The sequence below is a fragment of the Narcine bancroftii genome, chromosome 8 (genome assembly GCF_036971445.1).
Source record: "Narcine bancroftii isolate sNarBan1 chromosome 8, sNarBan1.hap1, whole genome shotgun sequence".
NCBI lineage: Eukaryota > Metazoa > Chordata > Chondrichthyes > Torpediniformes > Narcinidae > Narcine > Narcine bancroftii.
Window position 1 is genome coordinate 12,591,559 of NC_091476.1, and position 24,838 is coordinate 12,616,396.

At 39.3% G+C, this 24,838-nt stretch overlaps 1 protein-coding gene across 2 annotated transcripts; it reads left to right on the forward strand.

Moving 5' to 3' along the window:
• The first annotated feature begins 266 nt into the window (after positions 1-266).
• LOC138740370 (E3 ubiquitin-protein ligase XIAP-like) lies at positions 267-24,201 on the forward strand. 2 transcript variants are annotated; one of them, XM_069892918.1, is made up of 7 exons: positions 267-418; positions 5,842-6,850; positions 12,413-12,512; positions 15,600-15,678; positions 17,246-17,294; positions 17,478-17,672; positions 22,817-24,201. In XM_069892918.1, exons 2-7 carry the CDS (start codon positions 5,983-5,985, stop codon positions 23,005-23,007), a joined length of 1,482 nt encoding a protein of 493 aa, XP_069749019.1. In that variant the 5' UTR covers positions 267-418; positions 5,842-5,982; the 3' UTR covers positions 23,008-24,201. The 2 variants fall into 2 exon arrangements, with proteins under 2 accessions (XP_069749019.1, XP_069749021.1); XM_069892920.1 differs by lacking the exon at positions 267-418 and adding an exon at positions 441-566.
• The last annotated feature ends 637 nt before the right edge of the window (positions 24,202-24,838 follow it).

Sequence of the window (24,838 nt, forward strand, 5' to 3'; positions counted from 1 at the left end):
CAGTGCTATTTCGTGCCACCAGACGGTTAATTCACGAGTCGCAAGGCCACTGCAAGAACCTTCAATGGCCTCCTCTGGCGACGCCTGCCTCAACTCAGGCGAGTGAGTCACGACGAAGGCGACGGCGGATGAGTCACGACGAAGGCGACGGCGGATGAGTCACGACGAAGGCGACGGCGGATGAGTCACGACGAAGGCGACGGCGATCTTGTGATTGGCATCGCTTCGCACCAATGGGATGAGCCCCTCCCGGATTTCCGACCAATCCCTGTTGCGGGGGCGGGATTTGATTCCATGACGTGTCGCATCCCGGAGTTGAACGACTCGGGCCTGCGAATGGTTTCCTCACTGACGTGACGAGAGCCGGGTCCGCCAGGGGGGCCCTCGTCGGAGAGATCTTTGGGAAGGACAGATTGAGGTGAATCTCTGCTGTGAAATTCGTTGCTGGCTCTCAGTGAAACCGACTAATCTTGTTTGGGGCCTTGCCTCGGTTCTCCTGGAAAGGCACTCCCCAGGTGTTTGCAACAATGAAGTGTTGGAGCTGAGCCTTTCACTCTTTTAAAGCTGTAAGCTTTATTCTCAAGGCCAACTTAAACATTTTCCATAACGTTATACAAGGTTGTATCATACCTTGGCTTTCTTTCCAGGATCTTGTGGGATTATGGTGAATAATGAAGATATCTTGTAGTTGGGACGTTACTTTTTTGGATTGAAAATTGCACTTCTATGTTTTTATTGCTATTTTAATGTGGGTACTGTTGGAATCTAGGGGTTAAAACATTATGAAAGAAATGATTAATTAATAAGTTTATATGTACTGCATGGGTCAGGGAAAAAGAGGAATGTGATTAAGTGGCAATCACAGCATGGAGCAAAGTTGGCTGAGCAAAATGGTCTGCTCCCAAATACAGGGAGAGGAAATGCATAAAACGATTTAGGAGGAATGCTCAAACTGAACGAGGTGGTGGGTAGCACAGGAGACACAGGCCAGATCAGAACAAAGAATGGCCCGCAAGAATCAAAGGGAATGGAAAACCAGTCTAGGAGGAAGATTAAGGCACGAGGAGGTGTTAAAGAGAACAGCAGAAATTGGCCAGACAGGGACCGAATGGTGATTAGAAATATCTGGGGATGAATTAATTTCAGATCTAAACAACAGGATAGTCTGGCCTGGAGGATTAACATGGGAATGCTACACCCCAGAAATCTGCAAAACAGGAGATGACTTGTGATAACCCTTATGCAAAAAATTCTAGCAGGGAAAACAACTTTTGTTCTGTGTGATAAGATTGACCTATATAAACTGTGCCAACTGGACAATAGGGGTCAGTCTTGGGGAATAGCTCACTGTGCAAGTGACCTATGAACTAACGACTGACCCAGAGCTCTGTTAAGTTTTATTCTTGTGCTGTGTAATAAACTGACTGTTGAACCGAATACCTTCTCCTATCACTTCATTCAAAGAACACGCTGGACTCAGACCACACATAGGCTAAATTCTTTGGCTTGGCTTCGCGGACGAAGATTTATGGAGGGGGTAAAAAGTCCACGTCAGCTGCAGGCTCGTTTGTGGCTGACCAGTCCGATGCGGGACAGGCAGACACGATTGCAGCGGTTGCAAGGGAAAATTGGTTGGTTGGGGTTGGGTGTTGGGTTTTTCCTCCTTTGCCTTTTGTCAGTGAGGTGGGCTCTGCGGTCTTCTTCAAAGGAGGCTGCTGCCCGCCAAACTGTGAGGCGCCAAGATGCACGGTTTGAGGCGTTATCAGCCCACTGGCGGTGGTCAATGTGGCAGGCACCAAGAGATTTCTTTAGGCAGTCCTTGTACCTTTTCTTTGGTGCACCTCTGTCACGGTGGCCAGTGGAGAGCTCGCCATATAATACGATCTTGGGAAGGCGATGGTCCTCCATTCTGGAGACGTGACCCATCCAGCGCAGCTGGATCTTCAGCAGCGTGGACTCGATGCTGTCGACCTCTGCCATCTCGAGTACCTCGACGTTAGGGGTGTGAGCGCTCCAATGGATGTTGAGGATGGAGCGGAGACAACGCTGGTGGAAGCGTTCTAGGAGCCGTAGGTGGTGCCGGTAGAGGACCCATGATTCGGAGCCGAACAGGAGTGTGGGTATGACAACGGCTCTGTATACGCTTATCTTTGTGAGGTTTTTCAGTTGGTTGTTTTTCCAGACTCTTTTGTGTAGTCTTCCAAAGGCGCTATTTGCCTTGGCGAGTCTGTTGTCTATCTCATTGTCGATCCTTGCATCTGATGAAATGGTGCAGCCGAGATAGGTAAACTGGTTGACCGTTTTGAGTTTTGTGTGCCCGATGGAGATGTGGGGGGGCTGGTAGTCATGGTGGGGAGCTGGCTGATGGAGGACCTCAGTTTTCTTCAGGCTGACTTCCAGGCCAAACATTTTGGCAGTTTCCGCAAAGCAGGACGTCAAGCGCTGAAGAGCTGGCTCTGAATGGGCAACTAAAGCGGCATCATCTGCAAGGAGTAGTTCACGGACAAGTTTCTCTTGTGTCTTGGTGTGAGCTTGCAGGCGCCTCAGATTGAAGAGACTGCCATCCGTGCGGTACCGGATGTAAACAGCGTCTTCATTGTTGGGGTCTTTCATGGCTTGGTTCAGCATCATGCTGAAGAAGATTGAAAAGAGGGTTGGTGCGAGAACACAGCCTTGCTTCACGCCATTGTTAATGGAGAAGGGTTCAGAGAGCTCATTGCTGTATCTGACCCGACCTTGTTGGTTTTCGTGCAGTTGGCTAAATTAAGAGTAAGGTAAAGCCAGAGTCCGACAGTACGTTGGTTCAAAGTTCCTTCTACAAAAATATGTAAACTATACAGTATACATCATCCTTTGCGTGCTTTAAGGCCAACACAGAGCTGTCATTGTGATATAGAGAATTTAGGTTAAAAAGACTTAAGTTAAAATGTGATGATTAATCATAAACAGGGAAGCCAGAACGGACAGAGAGTTTACTAGCAGTCAAGGACAGAAGGAGCTGCTGAATATGTTTTTTTAAACCTATCTTTTCATGGTCATAGTGAGAGACATGCAGGAGACAAAGGATTGATAAGAAGTGTGAGAAACAGAATTTAGTGAATGTAGAGTTCACAGCGTACGTAACGAACGTGATAATTAATAATGCAGTTATACTTAGAATGTTTTTGTAATACTAACCAATTAAAACAGTATTAATAAGAAGGGGAAGGGCAAATAATAAAGGTATAAAAATCAATGCACTGTATGTATCGGGGCTTAACTGGTGAGAAACCAGTTGAGTCCAACTCTGCAGACTTGTAAATAAAGCTTGTCGTGTCATCAGTTTTAAAGAGACTCATGTGTGAGAAGTTTTATTTCTGACAGTCATGACTTTGCCTCCAACAATAAGAGAGAGAGCAGCAAAAGAGTGTGTCCCTTCAGAGACGGTGTCTGGATTTGCCTCCAACGCCCCCTCAAGCTCTGAAGCCGCACAGACTCCCGTTCCACCCACTGGCGACCTGAGCTCCAAGTCCAAACCTCCAATATGGTTAGGAAGTCTTCAGCGCTGGACACCCTCTATTGGAGTCATTCATGCCCCGAGCACCCTTGATTCCTGGTTCTGGTTGCCATGACCTGAACTCCAGCAGCCTGCAACTTGTGTGGGTCCTTTGAATACAACAGCCTTTGTGGTCCCTTCAACCGCTGAGCCCATCACTGGTACATTGCCATGGTCTCCTTCCCCGTGCGATTGTCTCCTTAGCTTCTCCTTCTCAATGGTGGGTGGGGGAGGGTGTTCTGGCAGTTTCCGATGCCCTGTGCCTGTCCAACTGCTGGCCTAGAGTCTGCAACCCTCACGTATGTTCATTGGTTAAGAATTAATGTTTTTGTGTTGGTACATATGTTATTACATTGTGAAAGTGACCTGAAAACTCTGCAGAAGAGATGTTTTTAAAATTACGGTTTTAATTCTTTAAGTTTAGATGTGCAACACGGGAACAGGGCCTTCTGGCCCATGATCCCATGCTGTCTAAATACCCCAATTAATGTACAACCTGGTACACTGAAAGGTGGGAGGGAACCAGGACACCCAGAGGAAACCCATGTATAAATATCTGACACACGGTGCTGTCGAATCCTGAGATCAAATCAAGTCATCACTCTGAGGTGGAGTTCAAATATGCTCAGTCTTTATTCCAGCATTACTGCTTCTTACTCCCTCGTGATCCTGTGCAACATGCCAGCCATTACAATCGATAACCAATCTCATCCTACAAGGCATTATCATCGATAACCAAACCATATTTATCACTACTACAAGTGCCAGATTCAAACTTCAAATCAGGTTACTGGCACTGTACCAACTGCAACATGAACTATGCCGTCCAACTTCTGATGTTGTAGATTCAAGCCCAATTTATATATTGATGAAATACTTTGGTGACAGGATCTCCATCACTTCAGGATCACCTCTGATTAGAGTTCCAGTGTGCTTATTTCAGCAAACTTTTAAATTGTTTAATTGTGGTATCATAACCCAAAAATGGCCATGCTCATAGTTGTCATACATATCATAACCCCATTTGTTTGCATTAGATCATTCCCATGTGTACATTAGCTATTGTAGTGTCTGTCTAGATAACTCTTAAATACTGTGATTATACTTTCATCTTTGGCAGTATGTTCCAGATATCAATCACTTTGTGTGGAATAACTTTAACTAACTTCTCACTTTAAACTGCTTTCTCTTGTTCATGATGAACTGGCCAACCAACCAAGTAAAGGAGGCATTACTACTCTTTAAAAGTTTAGTGTAGTTCATTCTGTTTTCTGTTCAGTGGCAAGAATTGCATTTATGTCTCTTGCTGTATTTTTGCAGACTTCTTGGGCCAAAATGCAAACACTCTGTGTGTGATCTGTTTTGTAATATATTACCCTGCTTTCAGCCTTTCAACTTCACTACTGCTGTTTAGTTCCTTTTTAAGTTATGCTTCCATGATTTATGAAAGGGATTTCCCCATTCTTGCTTTTGGTAGGGGGGTTGAATTTCCACTGTTAAAGTTTCTATCCACTGGCTTCTGACTTCTAAACCAATAAGCCAATATCAGTTTTCATAGTGTTGCTATTGTGGAAACACACTGATTTGAATTTGCTGAACAATTTTAATTATTGGCTGAAGTAATTTTCATTTGAGGTTTTCTGCTGAACTTATTTGTTCATTATTTTTTTTCTGAACCTGCCTTTTATTTTATTGCTAGCTACTTACAGCAAAATAGCAGCTGAGTAAGGCAGGTTAGAGGCGTTGCATGTGAAGGGAATGGAATAAGTTGTTCAATAACCCAGAAATTTGTTCCTGGTATTCAGGATCAGCCACAAACACATAATAATAAGCAATTCAGTTTTACATACTAAATAAGTTGAATAATTACGCGATTATGATTTATATTTATGTTAATTGCATTGAAATGAATGTAATTGCTCCATGCATTTGGTCAATTAAGATGGACCCATTTTTCCATTTTTTTTTTCAATTTTAATTATGCAAGTCTAGATTTGTATCATCTTCCTAAAATTGAGAACTTGATGTTGAAGTGAGAATTCTTTCCTTGGCTCATAGATTTAAAATGTTTCCCAGCTAATTCTTGCCTATTAACTTAATTACACATTTTTTATGTAATTACATTGAGGAAAAAATATTTTGTCCTTGAATGTTCCTTTTGACTGCCTTCACAATTAAAAAAATGTCGTTGAAAAATGTGTATGTTGCGTAAAGAAATTAAGCTGTGTCTCATGATTTGATAGGGTTATTGTATAGACTAAAACTGTCAAAATATTTGTGATGATGAACTCTCACTCTTTTGATAGATGCACAAAGTGAAATTCCAATCAGAAGAAGTTGATTGTTACTTTTAAATACCATTTGGAGAGACTCCTGAATTTTAAGTAACATCATCCAGGAAGCTATTTCTTTATGAACACGTAAGATCGAAAAGTTTTAACGACAGTATGGACATTGTAACGGATTGCAAACAAAATCTCTCAAATGAGATTTATCGACTTGAAACATTTGGTGGCTTTCCATCTGATGTTCCAGTGTGCGAAAGAACTTTGGCCAGAGCAGGCTTCTTTTATACTGGTAGCAAAGACAAAGTTGAATGTTTTAGCTGTGGTGGGACCATAGAAAACTGGAAACATGGTGATTCTGCTGTGAGAAAACACAGGCAACTTTTTCCAGCTTGTCCTTTTATTAATGCCAAATGGGTAAATGACCAAATGTCAAACTCCAGGTTTCCAATTCTGCCACATGATGTGTCTACAGCAAATGAAAGCCAATGTTCTGCCAATGGACCATTAATACATCAAAATGGTGACACCCAACTTCCAAATGATCCTGTAAGAAGTGGAAGGATTGAAGACATGTCTCATCTACAACCCAAAAATCCAGCCATGTGCAGTGAAGCTGCCAGATTCAAAACATTCACAAACTGGCCAAGCTATGGCATTGTAACCGCAAGGGAATTGGCAAAAGCAGGGCTATACTACCTTAACAAAGATGATCAAGTTCAATGCTTTTGTTGCGGTGGGATAATGAAAAATTGGGAACCAGGAGATCGAGCAATGTCTGAGCATAAGAGGCATTTTTCCAAGTGCGCTTTTGTTTCTGGTCTTTCAGTTGGAAATATACCAATTGATGCTGATTTTGGCACAGCAGATGTTAACCGCCAGTTAAATGATGAACCAAAAGCTAGTGTTTTTCATCTTCCCAAACACCCAGAAAAACAGTCTTTTGATTTTCGAATTCAAACCTTCACAAACCAAATGCATTTTCCATTCAATGCTGAAGACCTTGCAGAAGCTGGATTTTACAGCACAGGTACTGTTTTTCTCAATGCATAATTCTTGATGTTCATTATATAATTCTTGCATTTATCTAATTAATAACTAGAGCACACATTTGGCTCTAATAGCAAATTATAGCAGTTAAAAAAGTAATGTTCATTGCAATATTAACAAAATGGACACTGAGAATAATTTGATGTCAAGATTTTCAAAAGAGAAATATTCCATGCTAAATATTCAGGACAAGTGATGCAGAATTGAGGATAAAAAGTTCATAGATTTACTGTGAACAAGCCAGTAAGCCAGTATTGTTGTGGGGGTGGGGGTGAGTGGGGGGGGGGAGGGAGGAGAGAAAGTAAGAGGCTTTGCATCTCTCTGAAAAGAAAATTGATGTGCTTGTTGGAGAAGTCTATGAGCTTAGAAGTTTTTGCTTTTTATTTTCGAGCCATTGCTTCAGATTGAATAGATTGAAAGGAAAAGTTCCCAAGAAATACTGAAATATTTCACCAAAATGGGACACTCTATGCAGGTGTTGTGAGGGGGAAGATTGAATATCTCAGACCAAGAAATCTTAATTTTTTTAAGGCCTTTGGAGGAAAAGTGAGTTCTGGGGCAGATGAAACAGAAGTTAGAGAAGCTTAACAAGTCGGGCAACATCGAAGGGTAGAAATGCTCAGTGAACATTTTTTGGAGTGGGGCCCTGAATTGAGATGCTTTTTTGGTTTGAGCATCTTTTATAATCTGGATTCTCAAAGGAAGATATCCCCGAAAAACCTCATGGAATTTTTCTGAAGAGACAGGGTGATAACATCTTGTTGGAATTCGATTTACAATGCTTAAAGCTCCCAGTGAAGAGAGTGCCAGTAAAAGTTAAACCTCATAAAATTGATAACAGATCAGTTGGTAACTTTTACACCAGGAAATAAAATTGGAATTGACAGGCATTTGTGTTTGAAAATTATTCTAACTAAGATCTGCAGATAAGAAGACACAATCCCCCTCACGATACTGATTTTTATTTTAGCGGAGAAGAGTCTTAGTTTCTGATTTGCTGATGGAGTATTGTAAATGATGTGGGAGATAAAGTGAACAAAAATAGTGTCAAATCATTTCAATCCTTGAAATTATTTTAATGTATAATAAATAAATGCCAGAAATGTTTAAGTATTGATGAAGTCCTTGTAACAAAGAGCCTGATTCAAATGCTACTGCAATGCAGAGGTAGGCCACCAAAAGCAGCGAACAGCACTCAGATCACTGGTTCTGGGGGCGGGGGGGGGGGGGTAGCAACCCGCTAACCGGGACACAAGATATATCCGACAACCATGTGGACCCCGTGGGGGGCAACTACCTTTGTTCCAGGTAACAACCCGCATGGTGGGAAACAAAAAGCAATGGTGCTGCTGTGTCGTTACCCCACCCCCCCATCATCAGCAGGTGAGGAGAGAATAGAAGCAGAGCTGCCAGTTCAATAAATCAGTCTACAACTTTGATTTTTTGGGGCTGTGTCATTCTTTCCACACTTCGCAGTTGGGCGCATGCAACAGTGTTAATTTGTGACGGGCAGTCATCCCAGCTTCCATCTTAACAAGAAGGTGTTAAGACTGCAGTCAGATTGTCAGCCATTATTGCAACCCCACTCCTTGCACCCCCAACTAATGGTGTCAAAGAAGCATTCTTTATTATTGGTTGGAATTGTACCAAATGGAGGCATGAAATTGTTGAAGCTTGTGAAAGAACAAAAATGCAAACATCATTCTTGAATAATTGAACCTGTTGCAAAATGACTGAGTGACCATTGACCACATAAAATGTCCATAGTTGACACGTGAGTTAATTAATAAAGTTGTATGTGAGCTAATCAGTGCTTCTTTTTCATCAGGCCAAAAAGAATATCTATTTTGGTTGACAATGGCAAAAACAACCAAAAGTACTTGTATTTTTACTGTTAATTGAAACTAAACATAGATCCTAGGATGAGGAAAATGGGCAAAATATCTTGGATAAATTACTTTATAATGTCAATTTTATTATCCTTTTTCATGTGCAAGCAAAGTTTTCTCTGCACATGAAAATAAATTAAATCTTGAGCTTTTGACATGGTTGTTTTTCTTTTTTAACTGCTTACTTTTTAAAATAAAAACATTTTTTAGATGGTTGCCAAAGAGCAGCTGTGTAATCCCACTTGTTCCAGATATGGGGGCATTCATATTCATTTTTAAAGAGCGACAGAGCTGTCATGCAGAACACGATGCAGTGGCAGAAGAGGGAGGAGAAAAAGGCCACCTGCCTTCATGCTGTTTTTGCCCATGTGGTTTGAGACCAATTTTCTATCCAAAAATATTGGTCAGAAGAGTAATTATCAGTGTCTTAGTCCTTGTTCATCCTTAATTAATGTGATCAAGATGGCACCTTACAGCAGCAAGTCTTTGCGAGCAGCTCTGATGGGAATAATCAAATATTCTCATTCAGAACATCTAAAAATCAAACACAACCAGAAAACCAAACTCATCCATTAATATAGATGTCCTAAGATTGCTGGTAGTCCTCAGAATCGGTAGTCTCCATCGGGCTGCAGGACTTTTAAACAGCCAGTACTCTGGAAAATATAACAACATGGCAGGAGTTTTAAACAGCCAGTGATTGGGTCATTTAAACTTGGCGGGAGTTGAAAACAACAGACACTCAGCACATTTAAACTCATCCATAGACTTGAATGAATTTGCAACAGGTGTCACCGACTTCATCAAGACCGGCGTGGACAAGTGTGTGCCCACATGCACATACTGGGTGTTCCCCCACCAGAAGCCCTGGATGAATCAGAGAATTTTAAGGCCAGGGATCAGGATCTTTCCAAAAAGTCCACGAATGACCTGCAGAAGCAAAGTAACAATTCTGGAAGAAGCTAGAGACAGACACACACCTGCTATGGCAGGGAGAGCAGGCCAATACAGCCTACAAAACAAAGGTGAACACTATAGAGAGTTGTGCTGCTTTATGACCTGATGAGCTGAACACCTTCTATGGCTGCATTGAGAAGGAGAACCAAAGAGTACCTACTAGAATCCCTTAAAAGGCTGAGGACCCTGTGATATGTCTCTGAGGGCAACATCAGAACATCATTCAAGAGGGTGAGCCCTTGCAAGGATCTGGACCTGCTGCAATTTGCCTGTCATCACAGTTGTTCCACAACAAATGAAATATCTCTGTGTCTCCTCTCAGTTCTGGATCACCTCAAACAGCATTTCATACTAAGGCTGGCTGCTCTATATCAATTACGGCTCAGCCTTCAATTCCATTATTCCCTCAGTGCTAGTCAAGAAGCTACAAACTCTGGTCCTCTGTACCTGACTCTGCAACTGGATCCTTGACTTTCTCATTGGAAGACCACAGTCAGTACAAATTGGAAACCATATCTCCTCACCGATCATCCAAGCATGTGTGCTTAGTCCACTGCTCTACTCATTATACACCCATGATTGTGTGGCCAGGCACAATTCCAATCCTATTTACAAATTTGCTGATGACACCACAGTTGTTGACAAAATCACAGACAGCAATGTGGAAGCATACAGGAGGGAGATGGGTCAACTCATTGAATGGTGTAACCAAAACAACCTTGTGCTCAACATCAGCAAAACCAAGGAGATGATTGTGGTCTTCAGAAGGATATTGGAGAACATGACCCAGTCCTCATTGAGGGCTCAGTCATGGAGAGGATCAAGAACTTCAAATTCCTGTGTGTCAACATATCTGAGGATCTGTCCTGGAGTCTCTTTGTTGATACAATCACAAAGAAGGCTCACCAGCAGCTATACTTTGTGAGGTGTCTGAGGAAATTCATTACGTCACCGAAGACACTCAAACTTCTACGGTTGTACGGTGGAGAGCATTCTGGCTGGTTGCGTCACTGCCTGGTATAGAGGTGCCAACTCTCAGGACAAGAATAAACTTCAGAGGATTGTTAACTCAGCCTGTGACATCACAGGCACCAGACTTCACTCCATAGAGGGCATCTACATGAAGCAGTGCCCTCAAAAAAGCAGCCTCTATCCTCAAAGACCCCACCTCCCGGGCCATGCCCTCTTCACTCTGCTACCAATGGGATAAAGGTACAGGAACCTAAAGATGAGCACTCAGTGGCACAAGGACAGTTTCTTCCCCACTGCCATCAGATTCCTGAATGATCAATGAACCAAAGACACTGCCTTACTTTTTGTACACATTTTTATTTTTGCTAGTAATGTTGTAAAATAGAGCAAACATTCATATTATAATTATGACACTGCCACAAAACATGGAATTTCATGACTTGTTCATGACAACAAGTTCTGATTCTGATCTCTTACCTGATTGAGATTGAACTCGGTGAATTAGTGCATGAATTTTATCTATAGTATTGAATTATGGCAATACACGAATTAACATCTTGATCTGCAGTCATCTCTGGGCTTGATGTGAAGATGGTAGAAACTGCAGGGTTTGCTTGGGTCCAGAGCAAGTGTTTATTTTGTTGTGATATGACTTCTGCATCGGGATTCTTTCAGGTTGCAGTAATATACATGTGGAATATATTGCAATGATCACGTTTATTTCCTCTGAAGTCAGCAATTTTATTTTTTTAAAACATTGAAACCCAAGGTTCAGAAGGCCAGGGGGACAATCAGAACCTTCTACTTTGTTCAATTCTGTCATTTGGAAAGGAAATTAGAATCAATCTTTTGATTAATGTCAAATGCATAAATTTCAAATTTCATGATGGAAAACCATTTTAGAGATTTGGGTGGGAGAATTCTGAACAGCCAAATGTGATTGTGGACCCTGAACAGGGCGCTGGTGATACTCTTAAATGCAAAATAAATGTTTGTTTTCAATGATTTCTGTCCTGAATAAATTCTATTGACCGTCACAAGGAATATTTGTCATGATTTTAGACCAAATGGTCTACGTTATCTTTGTGGTTCAACACAATTTTTTTTATCCCAACTCTAAGATCTTTGCAAAATGTCTGAGAGATAAAACATCAACATTTTCCCCCATGAGTAATACCCTATACCTGGTTTTGTTCACAAATGTTAATGGATTGCAAAAAGTTTGATTTTCCCCCCCCCCCCCCGCCCTAAGATATAAAATTGCTCACTTAAGCACCATGTATCTTGTGGAATTTGGTGATCCTGTTGTGGCTTCAAGCATCCTGAATTGCTCTCGTCAGTTCCAAACATTCCATAATGATGCCTCGCCTACAAGTGGAAATATCGGATGTTGTCTGTATCAAAAGTTAATGGAGTACTTGGAGCATTAGTGCAGTTGAGCGAATGTTTTCTTCAGTTAGAATCTTAAGTGGCATACTTCTCAACTCTAACAATTGTTCTTGCTATTGTCCACTTTGGAATGTATTTTTTCTTGTTTCTAGCCACTTGTTGGAATCATTCCTTGAGGGGAAAAAAAACCATGTCCATTGTAAGTGACATTAATTGGGGCAGGGAGGGGGGGATAAACAACGGGAATTTTGGTTTTTCAAGTTCTGAATGTAATACATAACTGATGCTTCAGTCGATTTTGCTGGCAATTGATAAATTTTGATTTTGAATTTCAGGTGATGGAGACAACGTGAAGTGTTTTCACTGTGATGGAGGACTAAGAAATTGGGAACCTGGTGATAATGCCTGGGAGCAGCATGCAAAATGGTTTCCAGGGTAAAGTGCTGAACACTTAACTGTTACTTCTATATGAACTACAAAGTCAACTTTGCTTGTTAACAATGCGTTTGTGTGTTTTTTATTCATCTTACTGTAATCAAAAGTCCTGCTATTCCTTCCTGGAGTGCAATTCTATGTTTTCATCAGTCTCAACTCCTTAAGTGTATTTTTGAATGTAGTCACCTTGACTGTCTAAAAATCGAGCAAGGGAAGTGAACACATGGGCTCTCAAAATATGCAAAGATTTCATGCAATAGTTTTGAATGGTGGTTGTGATGTTCCAGATGTCTTCACTTACACTATCTTATAACCATATATAACCACTTACAGCACAGAACAGGCCAGTTCGGCCCTACTAGTCCATGCCGTAACAAATCCCCACCCTCCTAGTCCCACTGACCAACACCCGGTCCATACCCCTCCAGTCCTCTCCATGTAACTATCCAGTCTTTCCTTAAATGTAACCAATGATCCCGCCTCAACCACGTCTGCTGGAAGCTCATTCCACATCCCTACCACCCTTTGCGAAAATAAATTTCCCCTCGTGTCCCCTTATAATTTCCCCCCTTCAATCTTGAACCATGCCCTCTAGTTTGAATCTCCCCCACTCTTAATCGAAAAAGCCTATCCACATTGACTCTGTCTGTCCCTTTTAAAATCTTAAATACCTCTATCAAGTCCCCCCTCAATCTTCTACGCTCCAGAGAAAAAACCCCCAGTCTGCACAACCTTTCCCTGTAACTCAAACCTTGAAATCCTGTCAACATTCTCGTAAACCTTCTCTGCACTCTCTCTATTTTGTTTATATCTTTCCTATAATTTGGTGACCAAAACTGTACACAGTACTCCAAATTTGGCCTCACCAATGCCTTGTACAATTTCATCATAACCTCCCTACTCTTGAATTCATTACTCTGATTTATGAAGGCCAACATTCCAAATGCCTTCTTCACCACACCATCTACCTGAGTATCAGCCTTGTTCCCTTTGTTGCTCTGCACATCTCAATAGCCTACCATTTAATGCATATGAGCATATGACCTATTTAGATTTGCCTTTCCAAAATGTAACACCTAGGGTAAAATCAACAAAACCACACTAACAAGTGAATCTTCTTTCTGTTCCTCATGTTTATTGCAGTTGAAAATGAATGCATTTGAACCTCAACACCATGAATTAAATGCACACAAAGGCACTCAACACCTCACGTGACTTACCCACTCATTCTGTCAGTCACCATCAATGAATGCATGTGCATCTTCCACATTGGCCTAACAAGCATATTCAAACACACCATCAGAACAAAATTGTAATCCTCCAGACTAATGGACTAGCCAGCTAATGCGACGTGGCATAAGATGTTGATGTGGAAGTAAAATAAAATTCAGAAATTGGAATGATGCCAAAAAATTTTTTGATGAAATTTTCTTAATTCCCTCAAATCCATCTACCAATTTCTGAGTACACGTCATCCCCGACTTACGACCGTAATCTGGACCGAAGGATCAATAGTATCTCATAATGAACGCAAGTCAGAATTTTGCCCACACATGTGGAGTATCAAAGTCTGAAAGCAAACTTTTTAATCAAATCTCTTTTTCTTGTATTTGACAAACTATAACAGGGATAAGAGTCAAAATGTGCATATTTACCTTGTTAGTCGGTGTTCCGGGGTCCATAGGCAGGCCGCAGTCATCTTGATTCCTGTGGGCTGGTGTGAGTCTTCAGTTGGTGCATGCACAGTGGGTTTGCTTATTAGAATTCGGTTGGTGCATGCATGAGAGTTAAGGGCACGAATGCAATATCATCAAATACAGCATAAACTGCATAAATTTTATATTCATTTTTTTAAACATTGATCGTGTGTACAGATGGACGCAAGTTGAGTAGGTCATAAGTTGGGGACTATTTGTACTATTCTTGTTGACTCTAAGCGTCAATTTCAAAAAAATCTCCAACTCTCTTATTCTTTGTTCCAGATAAATAACTCCAATTTAGCCAATATCCTTCATTCCATTTTCAAATACTTACTGAACAATATGCTATGATGTATTTTCTGGAAGGTGGTGACTGGAGTTTAATACCGTCCTTGAATTGTGTTTAAATTGATGTTTTGCTGTCCTGTGTTTGACTTGCAAAAATACTTTCTTTGCTTAAACCACATTCTCTCCATATATTGTGGGATTCCAACAATACTTCAAGAAGGATCGTCATGGTACAAATGTATTAATCTGTGGAACTCCCCATCATCACGAGATTGAATATTGCACATGACTGAAACACAGTGACCAGCTTCTTAAATGTTATTGCTCCAACAGCAAATTAGAAAAGGAGAGTTCATGATTAGTCACTCTATATTTGGCTGGAAGCCTTTCAACCGCAGAAGAAAAAAAATGCAGTTCAGTGGTTCAACATCACTGAACAATGTGTTTCACAGCAGACATGTCCCTTCCACTTCACCACTGATAGAAATTGTTGAAATCTCAGCAATTTTGAAGAAGCTTATAGAATTTGGTTGAAGGTCCAACAGCATCTCAAATCTGTTTCTCTTCCTGTAAGTTAAATGTGGGCAAATTAATGTGGCCTCCAAATTTCTTTCATGTTGCAAATCAATCTTAGGAATTTCAATGTCCTTGTTGCTGACAAAAATGTACTTAACACCACTTAAATAGCAGTCAAAAAGACTCCTTGGTTGATGGCATTGGTCAAACTGTATGAATAAAATTTTGCAGGCTTGAAAGGTCAAGTAAGGAGACTTTTCAAAAAAGGCTGACCACGGAGGCATAACTCAAATTGCACTCTTATTATCAGGCGTAAAGCAAAAACTTTATGCCTCATAATTTCCAGAAATAGATTTTTTTTTACTCTCTTGGGACAATATTGGCAGCTGAAAATGGTTTACAATATTTTGGTAATGTCACTTTCTCAGATTTGTTGGTCTGCAGCCAAAACACATCAGCCCAGGTGGGTTGAAACTGGACAATTTTAATGGGTGCTTTTTAAATTAAAATATTCGATGGGGTTTTTTTGGAAAGAAGAGTTTTTCCAACTTAGGTTATGAAAATGTTTCTCTCTTCCAAACAGGTGTGCTTTCCTGATTCAGCAGAAAGGCCATGACTTTGTTTATGATATTCAGTTGAAGAAATTGCATTTGAATTCCACAGTAAGCTCCGTTTTGAAGTTTTTGTTAGATTTGTGTGATGGGAAGGGAAAAGTCATCAATAAGCTTGAGTGTCTTGATTGAAATGCTTGTGTTTTATTTCTTTAATATTGAATTAAACACAGAAACTTGGCCTTAGAAAAAAGTTTATCATGTACTTAGATGAGGAATGCAAGTTTTTGCTGGTTTTCGTTGCTCATCAAACTGTAAATGAAATGGTTTCCTTCACCAGAGAATTTGGCAATTTATCATTTTGGAGAGTATCTCTTTTACTTGACATCTAAGACTTCAGGCTGATCCATAGCATTTCAGTCAGTGAAGTATTTACAAATACCATCTATTTGTGGTTATTATGATCTTGGAAATGAATACATTAATGGCAAGAAAAACTGCAGTTTTTCATTTGAGCTTCAAATCGCACAGTGATGCTTAAATCAGAAAGATTATTTGATATCTTCAAGGCCAAACCATTTGAAGGTCTCTTTGTTTGCCACAAAGCACCTCTTCAAAGGAACAAAACTAGAACATTCAATGTTCAAATACTATGTGTTTTTATTTGTAATATCTGCACCATTTCTGGATGGATATAACACTACATAAAGTGTGGTGACCGCCACCACATCAGCCAATATTCTGGAAAAATGAAAGCCCTGTAGGAAACGGGAAGAACTGCTGATACCATTATATTCTGATTCTTAGTCTTTGAAACAGGATTGCCTGCTGTCTTCCATTTGTTAAAATTTTAGATGTTCAGCAAGGTAACAGGCCATTTCAGCCCACAAGCCTGTGCCACCCCAAAACTCCAACCACTATAAATTTTTGAAAGGTGGGAGGAAACCAGAGCGCCCGGAGGAAGCCCACGCAGACCTGGGGAGAATGTACAAACTCGACATTCAGTGCCAGATTTGAACCCAGAGTTGCTGATGCTGTAATCGCATGGTAATGGCTGTGCTAACTGTGTTGCGTGCAATGCTAAATCAATAATCAATACCGATGCCATGACCCATTCATTCCTTGATTGGATTCAAATCAGATCACTTTAATGTACGCTGTTTAAGTTGAAGAAAAACATTGACTTTGAGCAGATTTTAAAATTCCAAAGATCCACTTGAAGGGAGGTCGCAGTGGATGACCAGACACTTGCATGGTATGCCTTGTTTTATTTTTGATGTACAACAGTTTCATAAATATTATGTTGACGTAGACAATCTGCTTCTTGGTTGATCAGTCTTCAAGGATGTCTGCTACATTATGATCTAATTGCTCTTGCATCTTGTTGATTGTTTATGATGTATGTAATCTGAGTGAGCTCTGCATTTATCTCAATCAAATCATTTGTTTTCTATTGTGTTGCCCATTCTTCAGTCACATGTGAACCCTCTATACGCCAATCTGTCCAAAGGTTCATTTCAAATCTAATTAACGTGTTCCTTGCTTATGTGATTAATGAAGATAGTACTTGTCCTGTGAAGGGCATTATGCTGGCAATATTGATGTTCTTGATAATTGAGTGTGGGAATTCCAAATTTTATTACACACCATAATTGAAATGCAATTGTTATTATTTCAGAATCAAGCACTTCCCCAAGATGGTCTTCCTGCTGCTCGCTCCCATTCTGGTTGGTTTTTTGTTTTGTGCAGCATGTTTTTAAAATCATTCTCGATATTAGAATTGTTCTCTCAATTATGAATGAAAGTAAGATTCATTTTCTGTCCCTCATATTATATTAGTTATCCCTATTAATTTTTTTTTTGCTACAAGAGCTCATCGGTTTCTATCCTATTTACATTGCCTTTTTCAGAAAGCTCTTTAATGCAGAGTCCTGTAGTTTTGGGTGCTCTCGAGATGGGATTTGACAAGATGACGATAATGCAACAGGTGAAAAAGAAAATTGATTCAACTCGTGATACATACACATCTGTGGAAGCCTTGGTTGGAGATCTTCTGGCAATGGAGGGAAACACAGAGCATCAGAAATGTGAGGAACAGAAAGAAGGTAATGCACCATTGCACTTGGTTGGTACACCAGACCTCCAGCACATGGAATAAATCTGCAAAAATTGTTATAAAACAAAATTATTGTAAAGGAGAAATGGCCATTTGTCCAAGCAACATTTATGCTCCACAACTGACTTGCATTTCACCTGAACAAATTTCTTTTTCCCCCACTGTTACTATTTAAGAGTATAAGGAAGGGAAATTTTGATGTTTTGAAGAATGCTATTCACATTCAAACATCTCCAAAGTCAGCTGGAAACTGTTGGAATGTTTCAGTAGATTCTTTTCAATCCATATTCACTTTCAAACATTTCCAAAATCAGCTGGAAACTGTTGGGATGTTTCAGTAGATTCTGTTCAATCCATATTCACTTTCAAACATCTCCAAAATCAGCTGGAAACTGTTGGGATGTTTCAATAGATCCTGTTCAATCCATATTTTGAAAAGCCTTAGTACAAGCACTGGTAAATCTAAAGTCCTCATGCTAGACGTCCACATATTAAACACTGTGAGATGTTTCGTCAAGGAAGGGACTTCAGTGGCACTGCACCAACAGTGAGGTCATAACTGAAACAATTTTAAAATGGCAATTGGATCACCTTCTGTGATTTTATTATTCAAATATTGAATGTTTATGGGCCCTTTGTGCCAGGTGTCAGCTCTTTTACAGTGTTGTCTTGGAGCAGCATGGACAGTTGGTTTGTATGAATAACTGGAATGTTACTTTGGAACATGTTTGTGATTTACCTACTGCCCCATTGCACTTGACAGCCAGCAGAGAAAAGAACTGTGTGTGAGCAGGTTGGAAGTTTAGTTAATTTTTGAAATAAACAAAATGCCCTTGCAGTTGATTGTGCAGGGGAAGGGCACAAGTAATTTTGAGTTGATTTCCAATCAAGTCCAACAGTTCCACACTTGAAATTACAATTTCTTTTTGTAGATAGCATGGTCTGAGATTATTAATGATAAATACCAATATGCTTCAAGTGAATATCTTTATTTGTTACAATCATTCCTATCATGTTTTTTTAATGAAAAGATAATTGAACAAATATTCTTGTAATTCTGAGACAAAATCCCTTCATTGTTGAATGGTATATTTTTAAAATCATTGTACAAAGAGTGAACAAACATTTGGTGTATTGGCTTGATGGCACCTCCATTGTGGAGCAATCCAATCAGCCCATTTTCTGGTTCTTTTCCCTTTGCTGTCAAGTTACAATTCACTTGGTTTTTTTTGAGGGAACAACTTGAATATGTTTCCAGACCTACAAGCATGTGACTCAGTAATTTTTCCCTATCTCCTGACATTTGTTATCCTTAGTCTCTTCAACATGTCTAGGAAGCATCCACTGATGGGAAGAGCTTCCTCAAATTCTCCCTTTAAAAAAAAACAAATAACCTTGCACGTGCTCATTAACTGTTCCTTTGATTTTTTTTTCTCTCCAAAGAGAACAATTCCACTTCATCTATTTTAATTCTATCACTAAATTGCTTCTTCACTTAAATGGTTGTTCTTGATAGATAGTTTTGTCTCCACTTTCAGAAGATGTGGATCCTTATAAAAGTTCGCCTTTCACATACTTGGAGTTATCCACCTGAGATGCTTCATCTGCTTGCTATTCTATGATCCATGAGGCTAGATGAATGGCAATCTATTTAGCTAGTCCTTCTGACCGTGGGTGATCTCTTCATGCAACTAGCCACCCAGCTTTGGAGCATCCAACAAGTTTACCTGACCTCTTTATCTATTTTATCAATATAGATTGTGGACTGCTTGCACTGCACTATTTATTCTTACTCTCAAGTGATCTAAATTGTTACCCTTGTATTCTAATTATTTTTTCCATTGATCTGTTTCCGCCAATTTAATTTTCTTCACTGTTTTGTGTAGCTCCTTGTATGAAGCCTTCCAAATGTCCAAATATGTAATGTTCAGACTTTGTAATTTTGCTAATTATTTTAAGTACACTCCAAAATTTGGTTACGATTTGACTTTCATTTCCAAGTCCTTGCATTTGGACTTTTGCAATTTTTTTGTGTGTGTATGTGTTGAAAGTCGTCATGCTCCTGGAGTGCTATTGAGACAAGGATTTACTGAATTCATGGTTATGAAAACTTTGAGATTAACTGTTCTTGTGCAGGGTGTTCACAGAGCAAAAACCCCTGCCCTGTAATGCAAAATAAGAATTTTATTCAATTCACAATATTGCTTTTCATTGGCCTGATCTTTTGAATTTGGGATATGATATACTGATAAAACCTGCTAGCCCAGGAATAATCTGGTGAATTTTCAAACACCTCTCAGGATATTAATCAGATCTGTCCACTTTTCAAGATGTTTTTGTACTCTTTCCGCTGAAGTAAAAGGTCAGCATAATGCTTGCAGTATCTGGAAGTTAATTTTCAATGAACTGCAAACTGACCTGTCCCAAAGTCCTCTCCCAGTAACACTTCAGTCACTTCCCCAGCCTTGTTTCTCAAGGAGTTCAATTGCCACTGTTTCTTGAGTCAACCCATCAACATGTTGTTTGAGAAAACTTAACATATTTTCTAAATTCCACCCCATCCAACCCCTTGGCACTCTGGCAGTCCCAGTTGATATTTGGAAAGTAAAACTTCCTGATATCAACCCTCTTATTTTTGCCACTATCGGAGATCTACCTGAATTTTAGCCCCTTGACCCCTTGGCACTCTGGCAGTCCCAGTTGATATTTGGAAAGTAAAACTTCCTGATATCAACCCTCGTATTTTTGCCACTATCTGAGATCTACCTGAATATTAGCTCCTTGAATTCAAGCTGACTGTTGATGGGTCCTTAGTCCAACTCCAACAATGTGATCACCACCTTATTTCTTTGTTTCTCCACTGGAAGATGATTCCTCCAGAATATTATCTCTCAATATTGCTGTGATGTACTCCCCATTTAAATGTGCAACTCTCCTTCCCAACTCCCCTCCACTTCCAACACACCTGTATTATATACAAGCCAGAATATTGTCCTATTCCTCTTTCTGTAGGCAGTCAGACAGGAGCAGATTTAGATCATTCACCCTATTAAGTCTGCTCTGCCTTTTGATTATGGCTGATTTATTTTTCCCTCTCAACCCCTTGGCACTTCCAGGAGATATGAAAGTAAAAGTTCCTGATGACAACACTCTTGTTCTTTTGCCTTATCCCCCTTAACTTCTAATATCCTCAATGATGAAGAATCTATGGACCTTTGCTTTATGTATACCCAATAACTTAATTCCAGAGCCATCAGTTGCAAAGAATTCCATAGATTCAATATCAAAAGATGTTAATTCCCATTTCAGTTCTGAAGGGACATCCTGTTTTTCAGGGTCGCTCCTTGGCTTCCTGGACTGGAAACATTTGTCCAGGTTAAATATTTGTTAGGTTTTGAGATTCTCTCCTTTTTTCTTCCCACTTCATCCTTCTGAACTTCAGCAAATACAGCCCCAGATCCATCAAATGCTTCTCGTCCATTAACCTCCTCATCCCAGGATCATTCTGATAAACCTCTTGACCCTCTCCTGCACCATCGCATTCTTGCTTGGATAAGGGGCCAAAATTGTTCACAGTGCTCTAAATGTGTCCTGACAAGCAACTGATAAAGCCTCAGCGTGATGTGCTTGCTTTTATGTTCTAGTCCAGTTGAAATTAATATTAACATTCCTTTGAACCCCAGCCCTGTTATCCAGTTCATAGTCCTTCACCCACCATCTCCACCTACCCACACTCTTCTTCCATTGTTTTCCTTAATCCACTGTTGCCATTCAGCCACTATCCCTCGTTAAAATGGTTCCATGATACTCTTTCCTTCATCAGCTGTCTGATGCTCCCTTCTGACTGACTTGTTACCCCCTCCCTTACTTTTTTCATCTTTGTCTGGTTCCATCTATTACTTCACCCAACTCCAATCTCAGCTGGGTCCAGTCATCTTTCACCCTTCAATCCACCTATCACCCATTGACTAACCGCCTTCCCGTTCATACCATCTGTCTTCCTTCTCCTTTTCCAATGCTGAAGCAGGGTTTTAACTTGAAATGTTGACTTCATTTTTCTGAATGTATGCTGCCTGATCAGCTGAGTTCTTCCAGTTTTTTTTTTACTGCAGAATTTCCAACATTTTGTTTTCATTTCAGATTTTCCAACAGGTGCAAGTTTTCTATCTTTATTTTGCCTTCTGTTTTTCACCGGTATAACAATTGATTCTATAATATCTTGGCTAAGCTTCTTTTCTCAATTTTTTAATATAGAGCTACACTTTGTCCTTTTTTCATTTTATCATTCTCTTTCTGAAACCATCCAGAAGATCTGACTTTCCCAACTCTTAACTCTGTCCACTTTTCACCTTCTTCTCTTCAACACCTGCTGTATCAGCACTCAATAACTCATACACATTTTGGTAATTTCCCTGGAGTTCCGCTGTATGATCACCACTATTTGATAACTTATTTTTTTTATTTCTTTCCCTTCCTACCTTTTCTGAACAATCTTCTTGAAGAAAAATACATGGTAACTAGTTCTGCCATTTCATTCATTAGCTTTTGTATTTCCATATGATTTATGCTTGAATTTTTCCAACCTTTTTCACCACTTGTGACGTTTTGACCGTTCCATTCTAAAACTGCTTTTGCAGTACACCAGATTCAGCCCTCACTCACAGTTGTTCCTTCCTTATGTAATTTGAAGTTCTTGCTCAGTGCATTTCATTCACGTTTTCCACTTCCAATTTGCTGCTTTTCAACCATATAATCTTTCCCACAATCACTTGGTCCTGCAACTTGTCCATCCTAAATTCATCCCTGTTCTTTGGACAAAAAGATCAACTCTGTCCATCCTGCCACATCTCTCATCCCATATTTAATCCACCTTGCCTTCCAATTAGTAGTTTTCTTGGCTCGAGATATCTGCTTCAGAGTTTTACTTTTGAACTTCCCCACAACTGAAACGCATGTAAATGTTAACTGATTTTTTTTTCTTAAAATGGAAAATACTGGAAATATTCAGCAGTTGTTGGGCGAAAGAGAAAGTTTGAATTTAAAATGAGACATGCTTCTCCAGAACAGAAAAGGATATTTCTGGCACCTGCACTCAGTTCTTTTTCAATTTTTTTTTTCTCTCTGTTTTCATAGTTATCAATGTGGAGGAGCAATTGAAGAAATTGAAGGAAGAAAAGTCCTGCAAAATTTGTTGGTCTAGAGATGTCTGCATTGTCTTTCTGCCCTGCAGCCACATAGCCACCTGTAAAGAATGTTCTTCTGTAAAAACGTGCCCAATTTGTTGTTCCAAAGTTGTGGAACGAGTTAAAGTATACATGGCTTAATAAATGGAACAAGCAATTGTTACTAGTTTTTAAAAAGATTATTTTTCTGTATTAAATCTGGATGACTTTGACATTCCTTATTGAATTGTTTTTATGCAGTGACAATTTGAATCATAACCGTATTATAATCTAGTTTTGATATTATTTCAGGTAACACAGCTATCTCAGCAATGTTGTTGATTTTAAGGTTGAATTGAAAAGACAATGATCAAATGCTTTGATATTTTGAACAAACTAATCAGTTGTTGATAATTGTTCAGAAATGGAATGTTTTGTAAAGAATTCTGATCTTGGAACTTGGCTTCAAAATTCAATGGAGATTGGCAACAATTAGCCCACTGGAAATGAGGAATTACATTAAACTGGATATTAAACAGCAAATGATCTTAGTAAATATTCTGGTGTGGTCAAGTTTTAGTTCTCAGACATATGTACAGTGATACAGTAACTATATCATGTAATGAAGATCAATGATAGAATTGTCATGTAGTGACTTTGTGAACTTGAATCTACAAATGCACGTGTATAATCAACATTTCCAAATGTTTTTATTTCTGGAACACTACCAAAGCTGCACAAATGGAGGGTGAAAAAATTGGGAATTCTCAATTCTGTCCCAGGCTGATGGCGAGAAACATTTTGTTCAGGGTTTGGGTTAAGTGTAAATTAATGTTAAGTGATGCAGAGCTAAAACTACTTTAAATATAAAAGAATTGAATTAAAAAGTAACAATGTGAGAAACTGTACCCTGGCCAACTGTATTTGTGACTGATCTGTGTTCAGACTATTATTATTTGGCGTTCATTCGTGGATAATCCAACAATCTCTCTTCTCACACCGCACTATAGCTTTCATTTGTCCAGGGACATTTAGAATGGTAAACCCTTTAGCAAACTTAACCCAATGTTAGAGTGAGCATTCTGCTCAAAGGTTCATCTATTCTTTGGGGATTTGCAATGAATACATTATTTAAGTGCAATTAGATTTTATGCTTTTGCCAAGAATATATGAAGTGAGATCATTGTGCATTTAATATGGTTTGGGGAGGTAGAAATCAAATTCTTTGCTTTTAACAGGGATTAGTATGAAGATGAACCATTTTGTGTTAATTGTGTTTATCTGATTTTTAAGTTGTGTAGTTGCACTGGACTCAGAATAAAATGGACATAATAAAATATATTTCAGATTACAAAATATTTTCTGGTATTGCTCCTATTTTGACACTTTGATCTTGTTAAATTATAATCGTAAGGTTGAAAAAAAAAATTGTTTTAAAACTTCATGACTGAATTTTAGTGGAATGAATGTCTGTCTTACTGAATCATTTGGAGTGAAACAAAAAAAAAACTTGTTTTGGAATTGTGAGCAAGGCAATTGGAAACAAGGCATTGGAGAAGAGTTTGCATATGATGGATTCGGAGTCCACCATGAGTAGAACTTTAAATACAACAAATGTAGAAGGTGTTTTCACATTGCCAAATGCAGATGACCCTCCTGGGACCTGGGTGTAGAGGTTAAAACCTTGCGTTTATGATTTATGGTTGTTTTATGACTTTTCCTTTTAAGGATTAATGTTTTTGTAGAGTTACCATAGTTATTATGACGTTATATGTCGTAATATCTGAGCAGACCGGGAGTTCTCTTTTAATTCTTGAAATGACCATGGAAGAGGCATGAGCTCTCGAGAAACTTTTCTTTGAATTTATCCTTGTTATTCATTATCTTTATTTATTAATAATCTTGTTATCATTTTCATATGTTTATATTTGTTTGAAGTTGAGTATTGTTATCATTTACAATATGCTTTGTTTTACTCATCGTTATGAGGTGT